Source organism: Diadema antillarum, unplaced genomic scaffold, assembly GCF_040938485.1.
Source record: "Diadema antillarum isolate AM-2024a unplaced genomic scaffold, OU_Dant_1.0 seq00000403_RagTag, whole genome shotgun sequence".
NCBI classification, from domain to species: Eukaryota; Metazoa; Echinodermata; class Echinoidea; order Diadematoida; family Diadematidae; genus Diadema; species Diadema antillarum.
This window is the reverse complement of record NW_027271393.1, coordinates 8,449-26,516: the sequence shown is the minus strand read 5'-3', so window position 1 is coordinate 26,516 and position 18,068 is coordinate 8,449. Positions and strand designations below refer to the sequence as shown.

Here is an 18,068-nt window from a genome sequence, read left to right as displayed (position 1 = left end):
TTTGTGAGGGATATAATAATAGATATATTGGTTCACGACAAATAAGTTTCTCTGAAACATTGCAGGGATGGGATGGTTCCTCCAGGAGATATATGTGCACATCTCCAAATCACCGACAAGCACTAGCTCAATGCATCCATTTTGCATAGAAAATAATGAGCTCCTGAGACTATGCCCGATGTCTATTTTCCCATCAAAAAACCTGTCACACAGAGTCAAATATCTTCCATAAGATAGTGCCTGGATACATTCTCTATCATCACGCACAGATATCATGACCAAAGGTGAAGTCAGCTGACCACATTAAAGCACTAATATTGCACATGTCCAGTGTAGATTTGCATCACAACATCTCTTCCTAAATGTGCTATACAATGTACTGAAGGCAGGCAAGTCCACAAGGATTCTAATTTATGCCAGAAAATGAAAACTGGCCTGTTCATCATCAAGTCATGGTATTACTGTCAGTTCTTGATTTAACCAGAGGCAGATACCACTGCAAAAATGAAGAAGAGATCAAAATCAAAACCATCAATATTAGACATATGTCTACCACAACCCCCCCCCCCCCTAAAAAAAAAAAAAGTAACACAGAAATACTCCCCTCAATAAATCATTCAAACACTGCGTGCCCCATACAATTATTCATTTATATTTATTGCATAAATGTATGTTTGTATACAGGTACACATGTATGTGTGTATGTATATTGGTATGTATGCATACAAATTCATGACAATATATAAACAGGTATTTAATAGTTCGTACTAATTATTGGCGCTGCTGCTTGATAAACTTACAAATTCAATGAGACAGTTATGTGAGAGAATTCTGGGGTTTCAGAAGAAGAAGATAATCACAATGATAGTGGAACATCTTGTTATTCTTGGCCAGGGGCAGAATATTTGTTACTGTTCTTTCATAAAAATTGAGGCTTGTAATCCATCTCGGTAGCATTTCAAACCTTCGAAATAGAATATTCTGTACGTATCCTCCACAGCAAGTTAGCATACATTGAGTGATTATTTAAGAATAATGCAATTTGTTGCTTTATGACAATCACAAGTAAACTCTTATTGTGGCTGGCTGATGATACTTATCTTGAGTGGTAATAAGGTGAAAACGCGTAGAGAATAGTAAATTGCAAATTACTCTTTATTTAACACAAATGCAGTGCTGCATATCCCAACTGGGCAAAATTAGATAAGTCCAAACAAAGCAATTTTCAACGACAGATTCCTCTAAAATACATAACTCATTCAATCATGATATCTACCGATTATTGACCACATAGGGTAACAACATGCTAGTCTTTACCTCTCTTGTCATGCCGGCAGTTTCACGCCCTTTCTCATTGAATGGCGGTTTGAGGTGGCCTCTGCAAAGAAAGACAGTGATATGGCAGTGATGAATGATTACTCACTGTAAGTCACAAACATGAACACTCATTACGCAATGACTTTCAATTCTAGAATAACGATTATTAAGTTATCATGCCATTAATGCTGCTTTCAGCAATGACTTTACTGTTGTCATCATCATAATTATTAGAAGTAGTAAAAGTCTTAATAGTAGTGGTAAGAGCAATACTTTCTCCATCGGGAATGGCTTTCCAAATGGAATGAATGCGAGTAAAATTCCATCCTCTTCCTCCAAACAAAGGACACAGAAGAGAAAGAAACTAATAACAAAGTGACAAAGCATTTAGTTACATTGAATGAAGAAATACAAACAAAAGATACATGTACAACACCCCCTCCCTCATTATAAAGTGCAGCTATGTCTTCGCATTCAGGAACAGAAAAAAGGCAACATAAACACCAAACTGGTAACTGCAACTGTCTGACATGTAATAGGGAACTGAGAAACATATCTCTCCATCTACATACTGAATATTGCAACACTCGCTACACTATTTTAAAAAGTTCTAGCACACATTTCCAAAATCAATTACATATTGTGGCATTGTAAAAATGCATTTCATGGTTAAGACTACTTGGAGAAAGTTTGATGACACCCACCTGAAGTGGGCTCGAACCAATTCATGAAACTTAGGGATGCAGTCAATGGGAGGGTTGCTGTGCCTGCACACGTAGGTAAACCACTTCAACCCAGCGGCAACGTGTGTGATCTCATCTGTGTAGATAACTTCCAGGATGTCCACAGACTCCTTGTCTCCCTGACGTGCAAAGCGCTCTTGGGTCTTAGGATGCACATCCAGGCCCCTGCAAGTTTAAAAAACAAACAAATTTATTTTGCACATTACACACAGCTTTGTTATTTCTTTTATATTGCTATGTAAAGTAGAACGTCCTTGATTTGTAACTTTGTGTATTCTGAATTGATTGTTGTATTTTGTCATTCTGTTGCAGGGCCCCCAAGAAAAACAGTATATCAACTGCTGATGGGGCTACCCTGGTTAAAAGAATACTGACTGACTGACTGACTGAATGAATGAATGAATGAGTGAATGAAGGAATGAATGAATTATGTAATGAATGAATGAATAAATAAATAAATAAATAAATAAATAGATAAATAAATAAAAAGATAAGGAAACAGATAAATAAATAAATAAATAAACAAATACATAACCAAACAAACTAGAGGACAGAGTCTCTTCTGGCATCCTTACAAAAAACAAGAGACCCGCGGGTCTAGCGCTCACCTGAGAATCACAAGGTCACCTTTCACGCAGTCACTAATCTTAATTATATAGAGCTCTACCAAAATTTGACCAGGCATCCTCAAGTAGAAGATGAAAATGTACAATAAGGGCCCCCCTTTTTTTTAAGATTCCTAAATTTTGGGGGATTGAGGGCCCCCCTGGGTCCCCCGGGGTGGGGCATGGTGCCCATTTTGATAAATTGAGATCCTTACCCCTAGGGATGCTACCTGCCAAGTTTGGTGAAAATCCATATTGAGGTTTTCAAGAAGAAGATGAAAATGTACAATTTAGGCCCCCATTTGGACCCCCTACCCCCAAGAGGGGCACCCCTGGATCTGCAATGAACAAACTTGAAACTACAGTAATTAATGTACTAATTCATAGTATTATCTTAGCTCTATCACTTCTGATTCTAGAGAAGATTGCTTAATTTTGGGAGGTTTGGTTCCCTTGGGGCTTTCCAGGTGGGATTCGGTGCCCATTTGAACAAATTGAGATCCTATGCCCCTAGGGATACTACCTGCCAAGTTTGGTGAAAATCGGTCATGGGATTCTCAAGACCCTCGCTGGGTCCCAAGGGGGGCACCCCTAATTCCGCCATGAACTAACTTGAAACTACAGTCATCAATGTAATTACTCATAGTATTATCTTAGGTCTATCACTTCTCCTGGTTCTAGAGAAGATGATTTTTAAAGATTCCTTAATTTTTTAATTTATTTATTTATTTATTTATTTTTTATTTTATTTATTTTTTTTTTTGGGGGGGGGGGGGGGTTTGGGCCCTATGGGGGCCCCCTGGGTGGGGCAGGGTGCCCATTTGAACAAATTGAGATCCTAACACCCTAGGGATACTACCTGCCAAGTTTGGTGAAACTGGGTCATGGGGTTCTCAAGAAGAAGATAAAAATGTACAATTTAGGTCCCATTAGGACCCCTCCCCACCTCCCTCCCTTGGGTCCCAAGGGGGGCACCCCTGATTAAGCCGTGAACAAACTTGAAACCACAGTCATCGATGTACTAACTCATAGTATTAACTTAGCTCTATCACTTCTGGTTCTAGAGAAGAACGAAGAACGATCACAATAGCTCACTTGAGCCTTCGGCTCAGGTGAGTTAAAAAATGAACTTGTGTCTGTCTGTCACCAAACATGAGTTGTCTGGTATCAAACTAGAAGAGAACTGATGGACTAATTATGTTTCTGCATTTTTTTATTCTCATCAAGCACTATCATGATCAGTCTTCCTGAATGCTACATCTTTCAAATGTCTTAAATACATACCTAAATTGGGGTGTTCCTCTCTCATTTTGTTTAGTCTTTTGAACACTGATGGTACAGTGTTGACTTACTGTTTCATCAAATTTATTATTAGCATTGATTTCGCACACATTTTTGTTGTTTCTGAAACATCTTCAAGCAAAGTGGAGGAGAATAAGAACAATTTGTAAACTGATAGAGTGAACACACTCTGGCCCATGAAATGACTGTTACATTTTAGCCTTTCTACGTCAACCGAAGATTTCCTTGCACACATTTGGATGCCACATCAGTAGTCACCACTCTGTGAGTTACATTTTGTAATGTACAAGCTTTGTTTTGTTTGTCTTTTTTTTTTGATCCACTGGTTGTAATGATCTAAGATTCAGGACTGAGTGGGTATTTGAATGACATTCCTTTTCTACAGCAGCAAATTTGCTGTGCTACAGAGATCTGCTGCTGTCTGTATGAACATGTTCAGAGGATTTATAGTAAAAACAACTCTTGGACTGAATAAACACTACAATTATGAGAAGGACTTCAATTACAAATCAAAACAAGACTATCACAAACACGGATCAGCGAGAAGCCTAAACTGATCAGACATGTCTGTTCATATGCACACAGGGAAATATCAATGCAAATCTCATGCGTGGAGTCAACATGATAGTTTACTCAGTAGAACTTGCTTATCTCAAAAGGTGACAATTCTAACAGTTACTATAAGCACAGAGAGGCTGTTTTCAGTATCACTGATGCTTTGACAATACTACCAAGTATTTAAACAATTATTAGTGGAAAAGTGAGCAAAGAAAATGGGATTCCATCGGGATTCGAACCCGAGACCTCCGGATTGCTAGACCGGTGCTCTACCGACTGAGCTATAGAAAGCCCTAGTGCAGTGTTCGTCCCAGAAACCCTTAATTCTCAATGCTCGGGTGGTCAGCAAGTTAAAACATTATTGATCGTTGAACATGATAAGGACTGGACTGAACTATATTTTGCAACTCTGTTGATTTACCTCGCTTCATGCACCATGTGTACCACAGCCAGCCGAGCAAGAAGATCGTCATTAGTCTCACTCGCAGACTGCCAAAGTCCTGCAAGTTGAACAGAAACAACAAGGTTAGATTTCAATCAACTTTCATATAAAATCAGTCTTTTTAGAGCATATTCTCCTTTTAAGGCCACTATCAGAAAATCTTAACTACCTATTCTGAATCCACTTTTTTTTATTAAGGCTTATTCTACCAGGCTAAGAATGCATGCATATTTTATAAAAAGTGGTGAAATATAGGCACAAGTCAATGGTTTAAAAAAAAGAGAAAGTTTTAGTTCTTTTATGTCACAAGATACAACCTATGACCTCCTACAATGGCTGCCTATTGGCACTGTCAATAGGTGTCTTTTTTGTGGCTTTGATATCAATCAAGACATGCAAAAGTACTTCACTATTTCTTTGGACTGAACATTTTATTAAGCTCTCTGCACAACGTATTTAAGGAACGATATGCTACAATATGTTTGCAAAGACAAAAAGATCATTTTCTTCTAGGTATCTCCTGGGTAGAAAATATTCAATATCTTGGGTATTTCCATGCTTTATCAAAATATGTCATCTAATCACAATTATAACATTACATTAAAACTTACTTCACATAAACAAGAAGAAAAAGTAAAAAAAATTGTTACTTTTGTCAGTTTTGGTAAATCTGAGGGAATGAATCAACCTTGGAATGTCAATTTCAGCTTGACCAATAAGCTACCAAGCAGAGAGCACATACTGTAAAAGTGGAAATTTTCGCGCATTTCGTGCAACCCGAAACTAACGCGAAAATAAAAGCACGCGAATATTTTTGCTTGCCACATGTTCCAGGAGTTGATGTCTTGATTCCGCGGAATTAAAAACACACGGAACTCTTCTTACCCCTGCCGAGCGTGAAAAATTAGTCGCGCAAAAAATATCCACTTTTACAGTAGTAATGAAATCGCAGAAATAAAAAACAAACAAACACACTTACCATTGTGAACCGGCAGGGCTCCAAAATGACTTCCAAGGGCTTGTAATCTCTCACTCAGGATGGTATAATGCTGACAAGAAAATTAAATTGCCTTTATGTTATTCACTATTGACAAAGAATATGTCTCAGAGCTCAAAGGCAGCAATATTAATTCGTCTTCATCACAATTATCTGGGGGGCAAATACCTCAACACCTGAGTTCATTGAGATTCCTGAACTCTGAACATGGTCTCCTTGCCAGTACCACTTTTAGTGAAACGTGAAGTCGTGTCATTTCTCTTCATAGCATACTAACTGTGTGTGCTTTTAGTGACTTGCCTCAAATACACACATTTCAATATTCCTGATGGAAATATATGGTATATTCTCCTTTTCTGGACCAAAATTCTGGAATTCTCTGGATAATAATATAAAAGAAGCTTTAAGTTTTTATACATTTTCTTTAAAGTTAAAGAATCATCTAAAAACTTTGTATGCAGCATAATAATTCATTCTTCTTTTTTTAGTTTTGATTTTCAAAGTTGTTGTTGCTTCGTTATTCTCACTACTCTTTGTTCATCAGCGAGCCCGTGCTTCTGTGCCTCCAGTGCCCTGGTTATGACCCACCATTTCCCTCTCCTCTCCCCTCCCCCCCCCCCCCCCCCTTGTCCACCTCGGACTTACTACCTTCTTCACTACTATATCTTTCTATCCTCTCATCAATTTTTCCTTACAAGAGAGCTGCCATGTGTTTGTTAATGTGCGTCCGTATGTGTGCATGTATGCGTGTATTACTCCGTCTGTCTTTTTTTTTTTTTTTTGCTACCGCTTAGGGAAATTTGTTGTTGTTGTTGTTGTTGGTTTTTTTTTGCAATTATATTTTTATCTCTATGAGGGGACTGCATTCTACAAGCTCTGCTTTTTAGCAGTCCCCTCCATTTCCAGCAATATTGTTTATGCATTTACCACAGTGATGTAACAGTTATTTGTATCTCTGTATTTGTATCTCTTTTACAATGTTATTCTGTTCATCGCATTGTGGTACTGAATTCATGACGTCTGTGTATATGAGCGTTTCTTTGTATTTCTTATCATTTGTTTGTTGGAAGTGAAATAAATCAACTTGACTTGAACTACATAAAAAACAACAACAAAACAACAATCAGATTTGCGCATCGATAACTTTCAATATGATTAAACTGTCTGAATGCTATTTCAGGGTCTAGAAATATATCATCTTAACAATATTCTGCGAAGAACCCCATTCTTCAATTTGGTTAAGTGGTCACAGAGACATGTGGATCATAGTAAAGCATGTCATGGGTCTGTTTCTTACAAGTTCAGCACTTGGATGCTCTTGGACCTGAATATCAATGTGTAAACACAATGGACAGAACTTGGAGGGAAGGGATTCCTGACATGCTCTACAAAGGCAAAGATCATCATTTCTCTTTGACCACTGAAGCAAATCAGATGGGGTTGTCTGTAAGATGTGGGTAATGAGTTATAGTTTCATACCCTGAAATTGTATTTGAATTGATTCATTATTTTTAAAGTTATCGTTGCGGAAGGTCCCATTGTGTGTGTGTGTGTTTTTTTTTTTTTTTGTTTGTTTGTTTTTTTTTGGGGGGGGGGAGGGGAACATACGGTATATCTTTAAACTCATAAACAGCTGTAGAGAAATAACTAAACAAAATCGTTAAAGTGATTGATAACTTGGTCTCATTGAGCATTAGGAGACTTGCTGTCAATTAATCAGAGATACACACATTTGCTAAACTCCAGTTTCTACAAATGTGATGACTTGTAGAAATTACTGCTGTGGTTAGTACATCGGCAGCACAGAAATAAACTGCTACAATATACCATGAAAGGAAATCCAACAGGGTAATTCCATGAAGTTGGGGCAGTGTCCATGTAGCATCGTGATATTTAAAAAATACATTTCAGCATAACTCAATATGAATTATGCTATACATTTATTGTTTGTAGGCTTTACATTTGCATTGAGGCCACACATTTTCCTGAATTTTGTGCCATTCAGACTCAATTTTGATGAAGTTATTAAACAATATGTAACAGTGTCCTGTAGCATCGTGACGTGTCCATGTAGCATCGTGATATTTTAAAATTTGGTCCTGAGAGACAAATTATGGCAATTAGCTTGACCAAAAATGTGATGCAATATGCATATTTACAAGATATGAATGAGATAGCTAAATATCTCAAATTTCCTGTACACAGTTTTAATTTTAAAAGAAAATTACAAAATGTATCACGATGCTATGCGGTGTCCTTTTTTGTGACATTTGGTGGACACCGCGTAGCATAGTGACACATTGTGTAATTTTCTTGTAAAAGTAAATCTGTGGAAAGGAGAGTTAAGATATTTAGCTATCTGACTAATCTAGTAATGCATATTATATCAAATTTTGGTCAAGCCAATTGCATTAATTTGTCTTTTAGGACCAGATTTTAACTATCACGATGCTACATGGACACATCACGATGCTACTGGACACCATTACATATCGTTTTAATAACTTCATCAAAATTGAGTCTGAATGGCACAAAATTTCCAGGAAAATGTATGATCTCAATACAAATGTAAAGCCTATAAACAATATATGTATAGCATAATGAGTACTGAGTTATGCTAAAATGTCACACTTTGTGCCCCAACTTCACGGAATTACCCAACAGTGTGTCATGAGCACAAGTACCTTGGCCTCTTCTTCCGCCACCCTGATGAAGTCTGTGAAGAATTCCCGAGGAAGTCTGGATCCATCGCCAAGGACAAAGGTAGAAAATCTCGCCACAATGTCCCACGCCAGGTCAATGGCCCACTGTTCAATGTTGGCAAGTGAGTGCAGAACGGCTATCCTGCTTTGCTGACAGTTTGAAGATGAAATAAGAGAGAAAGGTCTTTGAGGTAACAAAAATGGTATAAAATTGGCAGTCAAAACCTTACATGTTCTGAAGACATTGGAAAGACAAGGTACCAGTATGCAGTCTGGAAATAAAGACCAAATCCTGCTATCTATCCCGAAGGATTCTTACTTATACAGGAGACAAATCCTTGGCTGCTGCTCCACGCCTATGGAATCAGTTCTCCCAGAGTATCCAGGAATCACCATCTATTGCAGTTTTCTTTGAAGACTTTAAAGACTTTTCGATTCAATAATTGATGAATCAATCATGTACATTTTGTACTTTTCATCTATTATTTTCCCTACTCCTTTAATGTAAGTTTGATATCATTTTGTAAAGCGCTGTGAAACAAGTTCATTTGTTGTAAGAGTGCAATAAAAGTGCATGTAACAATATTGTATTTTAACAATGAGATCAAACTAGCATGTCCTAATGTTCCATACATGCATAAAGATTTTGAAATACGTAGGAATACATGCCATATATTTTGCAGGGTTGTTATTTTTGTGAATTATGCAAATCAACACGCTATTTTGCAAATTTCAGAACATGCAAAAATATTGACTCTGATCATGACATGAATGCGACGCACACAGCACACACATATACTGGTATGCAGTACACAGTAGACGCGCAATAATTTATTTAAAAGCCCCCGATTTGTGAGAAATTAGACTTGCTAAAAATAGGGTGCATACAGTAGCATATCAATTTTCATTATACTGGTAATGATGATGATGGTAACAATAATAAACAAACTACCTTTGTACATGTAATACCATTTGGAATAAGAAAAAAAAAACACCAAACAATCACACTTCAATGATGGCAATCAAAATCTAGAACTTATAAGTCTTAAGTTTTACCCCAATATTCCATCTGAGAAGTTTGACATCTGACACAAACACAATATATCATACACAGAGCACTTTCTATTGTACTGTTTTACAAACTATTTTGCTTTGACAAAGTATGGAACTCTATAAGATTTCACTTTAATTCATATGTTTACTATTTCTGGAGAGCTCATAACCCACATATTTATAATGATACCCTCCAGACATTTCAGACTTTTCAAAGTTTCCGTGCAGGGGAAAAAAAAAGAGACTAAAGCAAATAACAAATATCTGTGCTCTGACAATACACTGCATTGAATGCCAGATGCAATTTGTGAAAGGTTCATGTCACGAAAAAGACCACTGGCATCACTTTGCAAAAGTTTCATGCCACAAATGTTTCTGGTTTTACGGCAAGAGGGCGATAAAAGATGGCACACTCACCAGTGTTCCTCCTCTCCCTCTCTTGATCTTGCCTGGCTGCAGGATTTGCAGCTTTTCATCCCGAGATGGCTCAGAAGGTGGTGTGCACTCGCCAACGTCGCTGATTTCCCCTCCCAGCCATTTCTGCTGCACATCTCTTGTGATTTGCACCTGAATTTGATTGGACACATGGCAAAACAGTGCAATGAAGATGAACTGTTGCTTTCAGGCGATTCTACCACTAAGAGCCCAATTCACTTGAAACTATCTACCTTTTCAGTGCAATAGCACGCTGATGAATCGTTGCTATAAACATTTTTAAGAAACATACATGTTCAGTTCTTCATCACTGTGTAATCCCCAGTTGGTCCATGATTTGGCTAAAATATCTATTTAAAAAAAAACACTACAGGGCATTTATATATTATGATTTTGCTACACCATATGATACAGGATATTACATGATTTTCAAGCTTGTAATATAAAAATGTAAGGCTTGAATTTCTGCTGCATTAAAACAGGTAGTCATCTTTAGTTTCTTTGGATTGCATGAAATTAAGTACTGGATGACAGACTCTGAATCTTTTTGTTGGAAATCACCTTCTTCACTGGATCTGCCTCTCGGAGAATCCTCACAGCCCACTCACATAAGCTCCCATGGTCTAATGCTTCTTCAGATACAAGCTTTGTATCTGGTGCCTTGTCTCCTGGTACTTCTGAGGAACAAATGATAAAAAAAATCAACCCATAAACACAATGAAATGACATGATACAGGGTGCAGAAACTCATTTTATTATGTGGTACTGGGGGTTGAGTGTGAAGAAGACCAGGGGCCCGTTGCATAAAAGTTACAATTATGGTAACTTTGCTATCCAATGGTAACTACCATGGTAACAATACTCAACAACCAATCAATATCAAGAATTCCATGGAAGTTACCAATGGATGGCAAAGTTACCATAATTGTAACTTTTATGCAATGGGCCCCTGGTCTAAGTATGGCTGAAAATAACAACTTTGTGGTGTGATTACAACAGCATTCGATTCAGGGAGACTGAAAAACAAGTATGTGATTTCCAATGCAAGGCAACTGAAAGATTCTGCATATTTCTCATTGCTATGACAGGAAGATCAAATTCTACTTTCATTCCCCTAAGCTCAATGCACAGTTTTAAATAGTATGAGCTGAAATTTATCCCCTATCTTGGCATCAGAGGGGAGGGATTCTAGTTGAGGGATACAAACCTTTAACAAGATCAAACTATGTTTCTTTCTTTGGTTTGTTGTCGCCTTTTTTCCCCCTTTTTTGTGGTGGTGGTCTTATCTACTTCCTGCTTGAGATACAAAGCATCTCGCCTTAAAACATAAAGCGAATGCTGACAAAAGTCTATGAAATGAGCAATACATTACATACACAATCACTCATGGACTCTTCAGTTAACACAATACTAGACCATTTCTTCACATCATTCATCAATGACAAATATAATGGGCATTTCATACACATTCAAATTTACCAAAAATTTACATTTCATGCCCACTATATCATGGCTTGGCTGTATTTCAGCATTTGTATGAAAACACGGTGCCCTCTTACAGTGCCCTCTTCATATACAAGTTCTACATCAAAATACCTGAAGAATATGACTGACAACTTTATTTTACACTTCCTAAATCTCAACTACATTTCACCTGTATTTCAAGTGCATATGGTTAACCTCCTAAATGTCTAATAAATTCATTATAAATGTGTTCCAGGTATCAACTAATTTGTCCAAGAGCACAACTTTTCAACTCACAAGATAAGAAATACCACATGAGTGGCTTCAAGATATTACCAACAGACAATGAATCCCTGCAGCCATCAACCATTGCATCACTTCTTGGAACTATCAGCTCAGATCTGGTGTAGACAAAGACAGATCCTTCCACCACCTTGACCTCATAAACTGGTTGCTGTGGACAGGAAATGGAAAATCAAGAACACATAATAAGCAGAAAGCATTTAACACCCTAATCAAATGACTGGCGAGCTGATATGCTGATATAGTTGAAGAGCTGATATCTATTTTGCTTCACACTTACTTACATATGATCAGGCAGAATGGCCTGCCATCAATAACTTCCTATAATTTGATCAAATACGAATTCCTATGAAACAAAAGAACTATGTGCACTTTGATAAAAATGGAAAGCATCTGTCCATGATGCAAAATGATCAAATTACTCAAAAATAACAAATGATGCAGTTATTCTAGAATGACTAGGCATAGATCTGTTAGATGACCAGGCATTAATAATGCCAAAACAGCAGAGGTTATAAAAACAGCATACCCCATTATAGGAGTAATAGTTGATTGTCAAGCAGAAAATGCCTGACTGACTTCAACAATGTTTTCATGTTTGTTGACAGGTTATAGTAACCAATGACATCACTGGGGAAAAAATGTAAAATAACAGCCATTATGCAGCTTTACTGTGCTTATTGATAAGCACTGGACATCAGAAGTAACCTTGATGCAGTCCAAATTACTCACAGCCTCGCAACTGATATTTGTGTTTCAAGTTTATATGAGTTCATAACTGATCTATCCTTTATGGCATAACACATTTTTGTTTTAAATAGATTACATTTTTCTTTTCCTCACAAGAAATGGTATAAGAAAATATGTCCCATTCTAGGTAACCATTTAGTGAGTAAATGCTGCTGATGAGAAATCTCATAAACGATTCATGCCAAAATTCATGAAAAGACAGAATAAGATGGGTTCACATTTTCCACCCACACTTACATTCATTTTGAATACACAACTGCCTCACAATGTAGGCAGTCTGAGAGCCTGTACAGGTAAGTCTCATATTCTCACCTTAAGTCCTGAAGTAGATACTCCGTTGTCTAGTCTGAAGTCATAGTCGTGCCATGGACAAACCAAGCACGAGTGACCTTCAATCTCCTCGATGTCACCCATATCAAGGGGACCACCTAAAACCAGACAGTTATACAAAGCACATAAAAACCATGCCATGAATAGATCTAAAATGTTCTTTTCAATATGTAAGGAATATAAAACCCCCTAGAACAATACATCTTCATGTATAAAAGACCAATTGAAATCATCTGAAATGCCTTATATACATTGCTACTAGCTAAACTGTAACATCGAAGAAACATTGCAGTTCATAGGACTTTTTTCTCTATGAATGGCAGTTCCACTGTTGGTACCAACAGTGGTACTTGGATGTCTTAAAATGAACAATTTAATTGCACTTAATCACCTTCGATATTTCTTTCTACACAAGGTCCTCTACCACACATTTTCACCTTTCATTTTAACCCTAATTAGGCCGGGCTATTTAGGTAGATGATCTCGGCCGTCGACCGCGCGAAAATTGGCACACACATTGCCTATGTTGTAATCTAAAGTACCATGAAGTTAATTTTTTCAAAAATTATCATTTACACTAAATTATGCTAATTTATGCATAATGATGCATGAAATCAGACAATTTGGTATAAATCACTAAATAAAGCTCAAAACACGCACATTTTTGGTGTAAATATTCTTTTTAATGTCCTTAGCAAATATATGAGAAAAAAATTGCACAATCAGAAAAAAATTCCTAAGTATTTTATTGTTTTTTGAATTTATGTATTTCATTGTTTTTTCGACTTTATGTTTTTCATTGTTTTTACGATGAAATTTGTCTGTGACATTGTTCCGAACAAGAAAATGCATTATTAATTGATTTTAATCAATAAACCCCCAAAATAATCATGCTTTTATGAAATTTGTCTGTAAACACAGTTTGCATTGAAATTGTACACAAATTCATGTTTTTGAGCAATTTTTGGTCTGACATGCATGTGCATATTTATGCGCAACTTCGGAACCGCGCACCCGGGCATCGCAAATTAGGTGTCAAAAGATGCGGGAGACTCGAAAGAAAAAAGTCATGAAACGTCGCGGCGATAGCTTCTCGCGATAGCGATACATCGCGTGAAACGTCGAGGGGGGGGGCCTCAGAGGCCCCCCGCCTGGGTTAATAGTTGACTTCTTTTTTCTAAACATTAATTTTTCACATTTCTCATCTAAAACAGTTTCGTTACACTTAATGAAACCAGGAATTACATGAAAACCGGTACAGCACAGCCCCCATTTTATTGAAACCATATTTCAAATGTTAATGACTCTTACATGGAAAGGCTGACAAGATTATATCACATATCTCAATCATTCATTTCACTCTTTTGCTGCTGAGTTTTTGCATCTCTACCTGATTTGAGATGTTTTATGGACCCTAAATTTACAGAGATATGAAAGCTGGAACAGTAAAGCCACAGATGAAAATGAAAGAACAACCTGATATCTTAGAATGGCTTTTCAACTTCCACAAATGAATACAAATACTAAATCATATTTTGCACAAAGTCAAAAGAAAATCAAAAAGAATCTACTTCAATGAAATACAACATCCTTGGAAGAATACCTGCATGAGAACAGCTTGCATCCATAGCAAAGAATTGGTCAGGGGGTAAGTGAACCAGCACAAGGTCTTCTCCATCTTCCGACATAATCCTGCATGAATGGTTGAAAAATTTGCTGCCATATTAAACTGATAAGGATACTAAATGGCATGTACAGATCTCTTACAAAACAACAAAAAACAACCTCCGATAATGGCACTTTAGTAAAGGAGACTTTCTTAACAGTTTCTGAAATGAAGAAGTTGTCTTCTCTTTTTAAATCAAATTACCAGTAGTGAGCATTTGATGGGCTGCCCTGGGATCAGCTCTGTTGTTGAAGCTGCTTTCAAGGTTCCTGCTATTTTTCACTCTAGCAATATGAACCTACCTATGATATAGCATTACGGTACTGTGATTCTACTGAACCGTTAGCAAGAAGAACGGATGCACCTCTTTTCATGCAATTTGGCCGTAAAATTAAAGTTCATTTATGTTCTTGTGAAGATGTTGACCATCACGGTAGATATTTATGATTGGGGAACAAATTAATCACTTGTCTCACGAAGAAAATCTTAGTAAGGTATACAACGTTTCGCTCGCTACTGCTGAGCTTCATCAGGTACAATAACACATGGTGGTGCGTGCACAAAGGTTATAACGTGTATGCGGACGTGGTAGTGGGCACACGGCTACCTGGGCCGAGTCGTGCAGTGCGCCATCCTGTGTCCACTATTTGCTGTTTCATATTACTTGAATGCTACAGCAGAGACTCCAACTCTCCCGTTTTTGACGGGAGATCTCCCGCCGAAAACTAATTTTTGCAAAATCTCCTGTTCTCCCGTTTGAGATTTAATTTCTCCCGCCCTGGCTCTGTGTCTCCTGATGGAAAGGATTTCTTACTTATCGCTATTGTATGTTGAAAAAAAAGCCTTAGATAGCACCAGAGAGCATCTACAACCCTAGGAATTTCGCGCTTCACACACATCAACTTGGAGTCTCCCGTTTGCTAGGGGTTTCAGGCGGGAGAATCTCCAGATCAGAAGGTGCTTTGGGTTGGAGTCTCTGCTACAGCCACTTTCCAACTTCAACTTCATACAAGGTAGAGATAATAGACATTAGCCCAAACCTTGGTCTCTGCATTCCAGCTCTGAAATATTTACAAGTACCATGTGGATATTTATGTTGGACTGAGCATAGTCCCAGTGTAGGTAATCATCTTTAGCTGTGTTTTGCCCGTGTTCCTTTCATGTTCACTCAACCTCGACCTCCACTACTAAATTCTGTTTATTGCAGCTGAATGGAGTTCTTTGAAGTGGGTCAATGGAGTTGCCTGAGCTTGTTGTCCTATCTCTCAGTGCTGCATATATTCTGGAAATTATGGCAATGGCATCTACCTTGTCCAGTGCCAGTGTGTCCCATTAGCACAAAGCAAATGCATTTCCAACATATATGAAAGAATATCACTGACCTCCAAATCAATTCCAATGCAGAATGCCACACACATCCAGAGAAAAGAATGGGAGTAGAACGTAGCATACACAGAAAACTGGCATACTTATACTGAGTACCATGCACAAACTGTGAGAGAAGGAAAACAAAATATTGGCCAGAAAGGGGATATGATTCAGTATCACATTGCACAGGACCCGAGCTGTGTCATCCTAAGGAATACCATGAAACACAGAGCAGAGGGCACACAGAAAGCCCTATTAACCTGTTGAGGGCGAGTCCCCCCGAGTATACTCGGGCAATTAAGTGTCTATGGGAAATGCATGTTGTAGCAAAATCAGCCTGTCCTAAACTGGTTAAGCCTGGATTGTGGAATTTGTGTTTTGAACAGAACAAGACAACCCCACTGGGCACTGTCACCGACTTGACTTGTCATTGACGTACGTACTGTCCTCCTTGATCATATTCATCATATGTCATATTAATAACAGATATAAATTACTTACTCTAGTGTCTTGAAATATTCTTTATCTAATCTATAGAACTAGACACAGATGAGATAATTTTCAGTACGCTGTATTGTATTAATAGTATTACCAATTAATATTACCCCGATCTTACATGTACGTTGTCGTTGATACCTCACTCCTCGGATCCTCAACAATGTCAATTACAACATGTACGTAGCACTAGCAGGAGTGGCAGTGTGCCTGTGTGAGTGCCCGGGTGTTCGACGTTCACCTCAACTCAATTTACCTTGTGCACGTTTTTCTTTGCAGGTCACCTGCAGTCCCAACTCGTTGCCATCGACAATTTTCAACCACGTCTCTGAGCTCGTTGACCAGCTCTTGATCGAATTCATTTGTAGAAGAATTAGCCATCTTAACAGACCCGGACACTGTGTAGCACTACAAAGTACCTAGGCCTTGGTCATTCGAGCAGTGCAATGTAGCCAGCATCTTATACACGTAGGCCTACACTCTTTGCTAGTAACAACAGCACGCACACACAATCACACGAGTGGAGGGGAAGCACCGAAGTCGATCATCCGCTATCGCACCCTCACCGATTAGGTATCGATCGACGTGTTTGTGTACAATTCCACGAAATACGAAAACAAACCTCCTCCGAGTCTTTTGAGATCCTGAGCAGCTTTTGTATTGCGGTCCTACTAATTGACGCAAACTAATGCAAACTAATGCAAACTGATGCAAACTGACGCAAACTAATACAAACTCAATGTAAACTCCATGCAAACTCAATGCAAACTACTAATTAATGCAAACTAACGCAAATTACTAATTAATGCAAACTAATACAAACCGCTAGCGGTGAAATTAGGATGAATTACAGCACCTGGACCTGGCTCTTCCCAGGCCACTCTAGCCCTCTCGAAATAGATATCGATCAGGTAAATCCATCCTATCGAAGAATGACTGACGTCACGTACGTTTACTTCAGTATATCACACATCTCACCTCAACAGTCAACAAAAACTCGAAAAAAAGCCGTTTTATTGAAAAATCATTAAATTCATATTTTTGACCAAACAGATGTCGTTTAGATTTTAGTTTGCTCTCAAAATTCAGAAAATGTAAAACAGAATGAAGCGCAGAAATACGGACTGTAATGATCGATCATTGATGGCCGACCTACTAATTAATGCAAACTCAACGCAAACTCCAAGCAGGAAGGTCTCACCCATAGCTCCCTGCTAGGATGCTCCAAGACACAACGCTATCCTAGGGTCTATCCTATGTGAAAACCAAGTAATATCGATTACAAAATGACATCCCGAAATACTTCTAGTAATTAATGCAAACTCGACGCAAACTGCAAGACACAGCGCTATCCTATGAGAAAACCACATAAATCGATTATAAATTTCGGAAAATGACGCCCCGAAATACTAGCGTACTAGTAATTAAGTCAAACCCCAACACCCAACGTTATCCTATGTGAAACTGACCTAAACCGATTACAAATATCGGAAAATGACACCCTGAAATCTTAATTAGTGCAAACTCAAAGACAAAAC

At 37.9% G+C, this 18,068-nt stretch overlaps 1 protein-coding gene across 1 annotated transcript; it reads right to left on the bottom strand.

Moving 5' to 3' along the window:
• Positions 1-200: 200 nt before the first annotated feature.
• Positions 201-16,931, bottom strand: LOC139732164 (uncharacterized protein HI_0077-like). The gene is made up of 12 exons (XM_071643034.1): positions 16,787-16,931; positions 14,605-14,693; positions 12,984-13,099; positions 11,955-12,072; positions 10,716-10,831; positions 10,137-10,286; positions 8,649-8,816; positions 5,947-6,016; positions 4,947-5,025; positions 2,022-2,225; positions 1,318-1,378; positions 201-496 (listed from the first exon to the last, which is right to left on the bottom strand). Exons 1-12 carry the CDS (start codon positions 16,909-16,911, stop codon positions 446-448), a joined length of 1,347 nt encoding a protein of 448 aa, XP_071499135.1. The 5' UTR covers positions 16,912-16,931; the 3' UTR covers positions 201-445.
• Positions 16,932-18,068: the final 1,137 nt, after the last annotated feature.

Coding starts and splice junctions, on each gene's coding strand:
- LOC139732164 (XM_071643034.1), bottom strand. CDS start 16,911: ATGGCTAATTCTTCTACAAATGAATTCGATCAAGAGCTGGTCAACGAG. Junction 6,017..8,648: donor TGGCGGAAGAAGAGGCCAAG/GTACTTGTGCTC, acceptor TTTTCTTGTCAG/CATTATACCATCCTGAGTGA. Junction 2,226..4,946: donor CACATGGTGCATGAAGCGAG/GTAAATCAACAG, acceptor TTAAACTTGCAG/GGGCCTGGATGTGCATCCTA.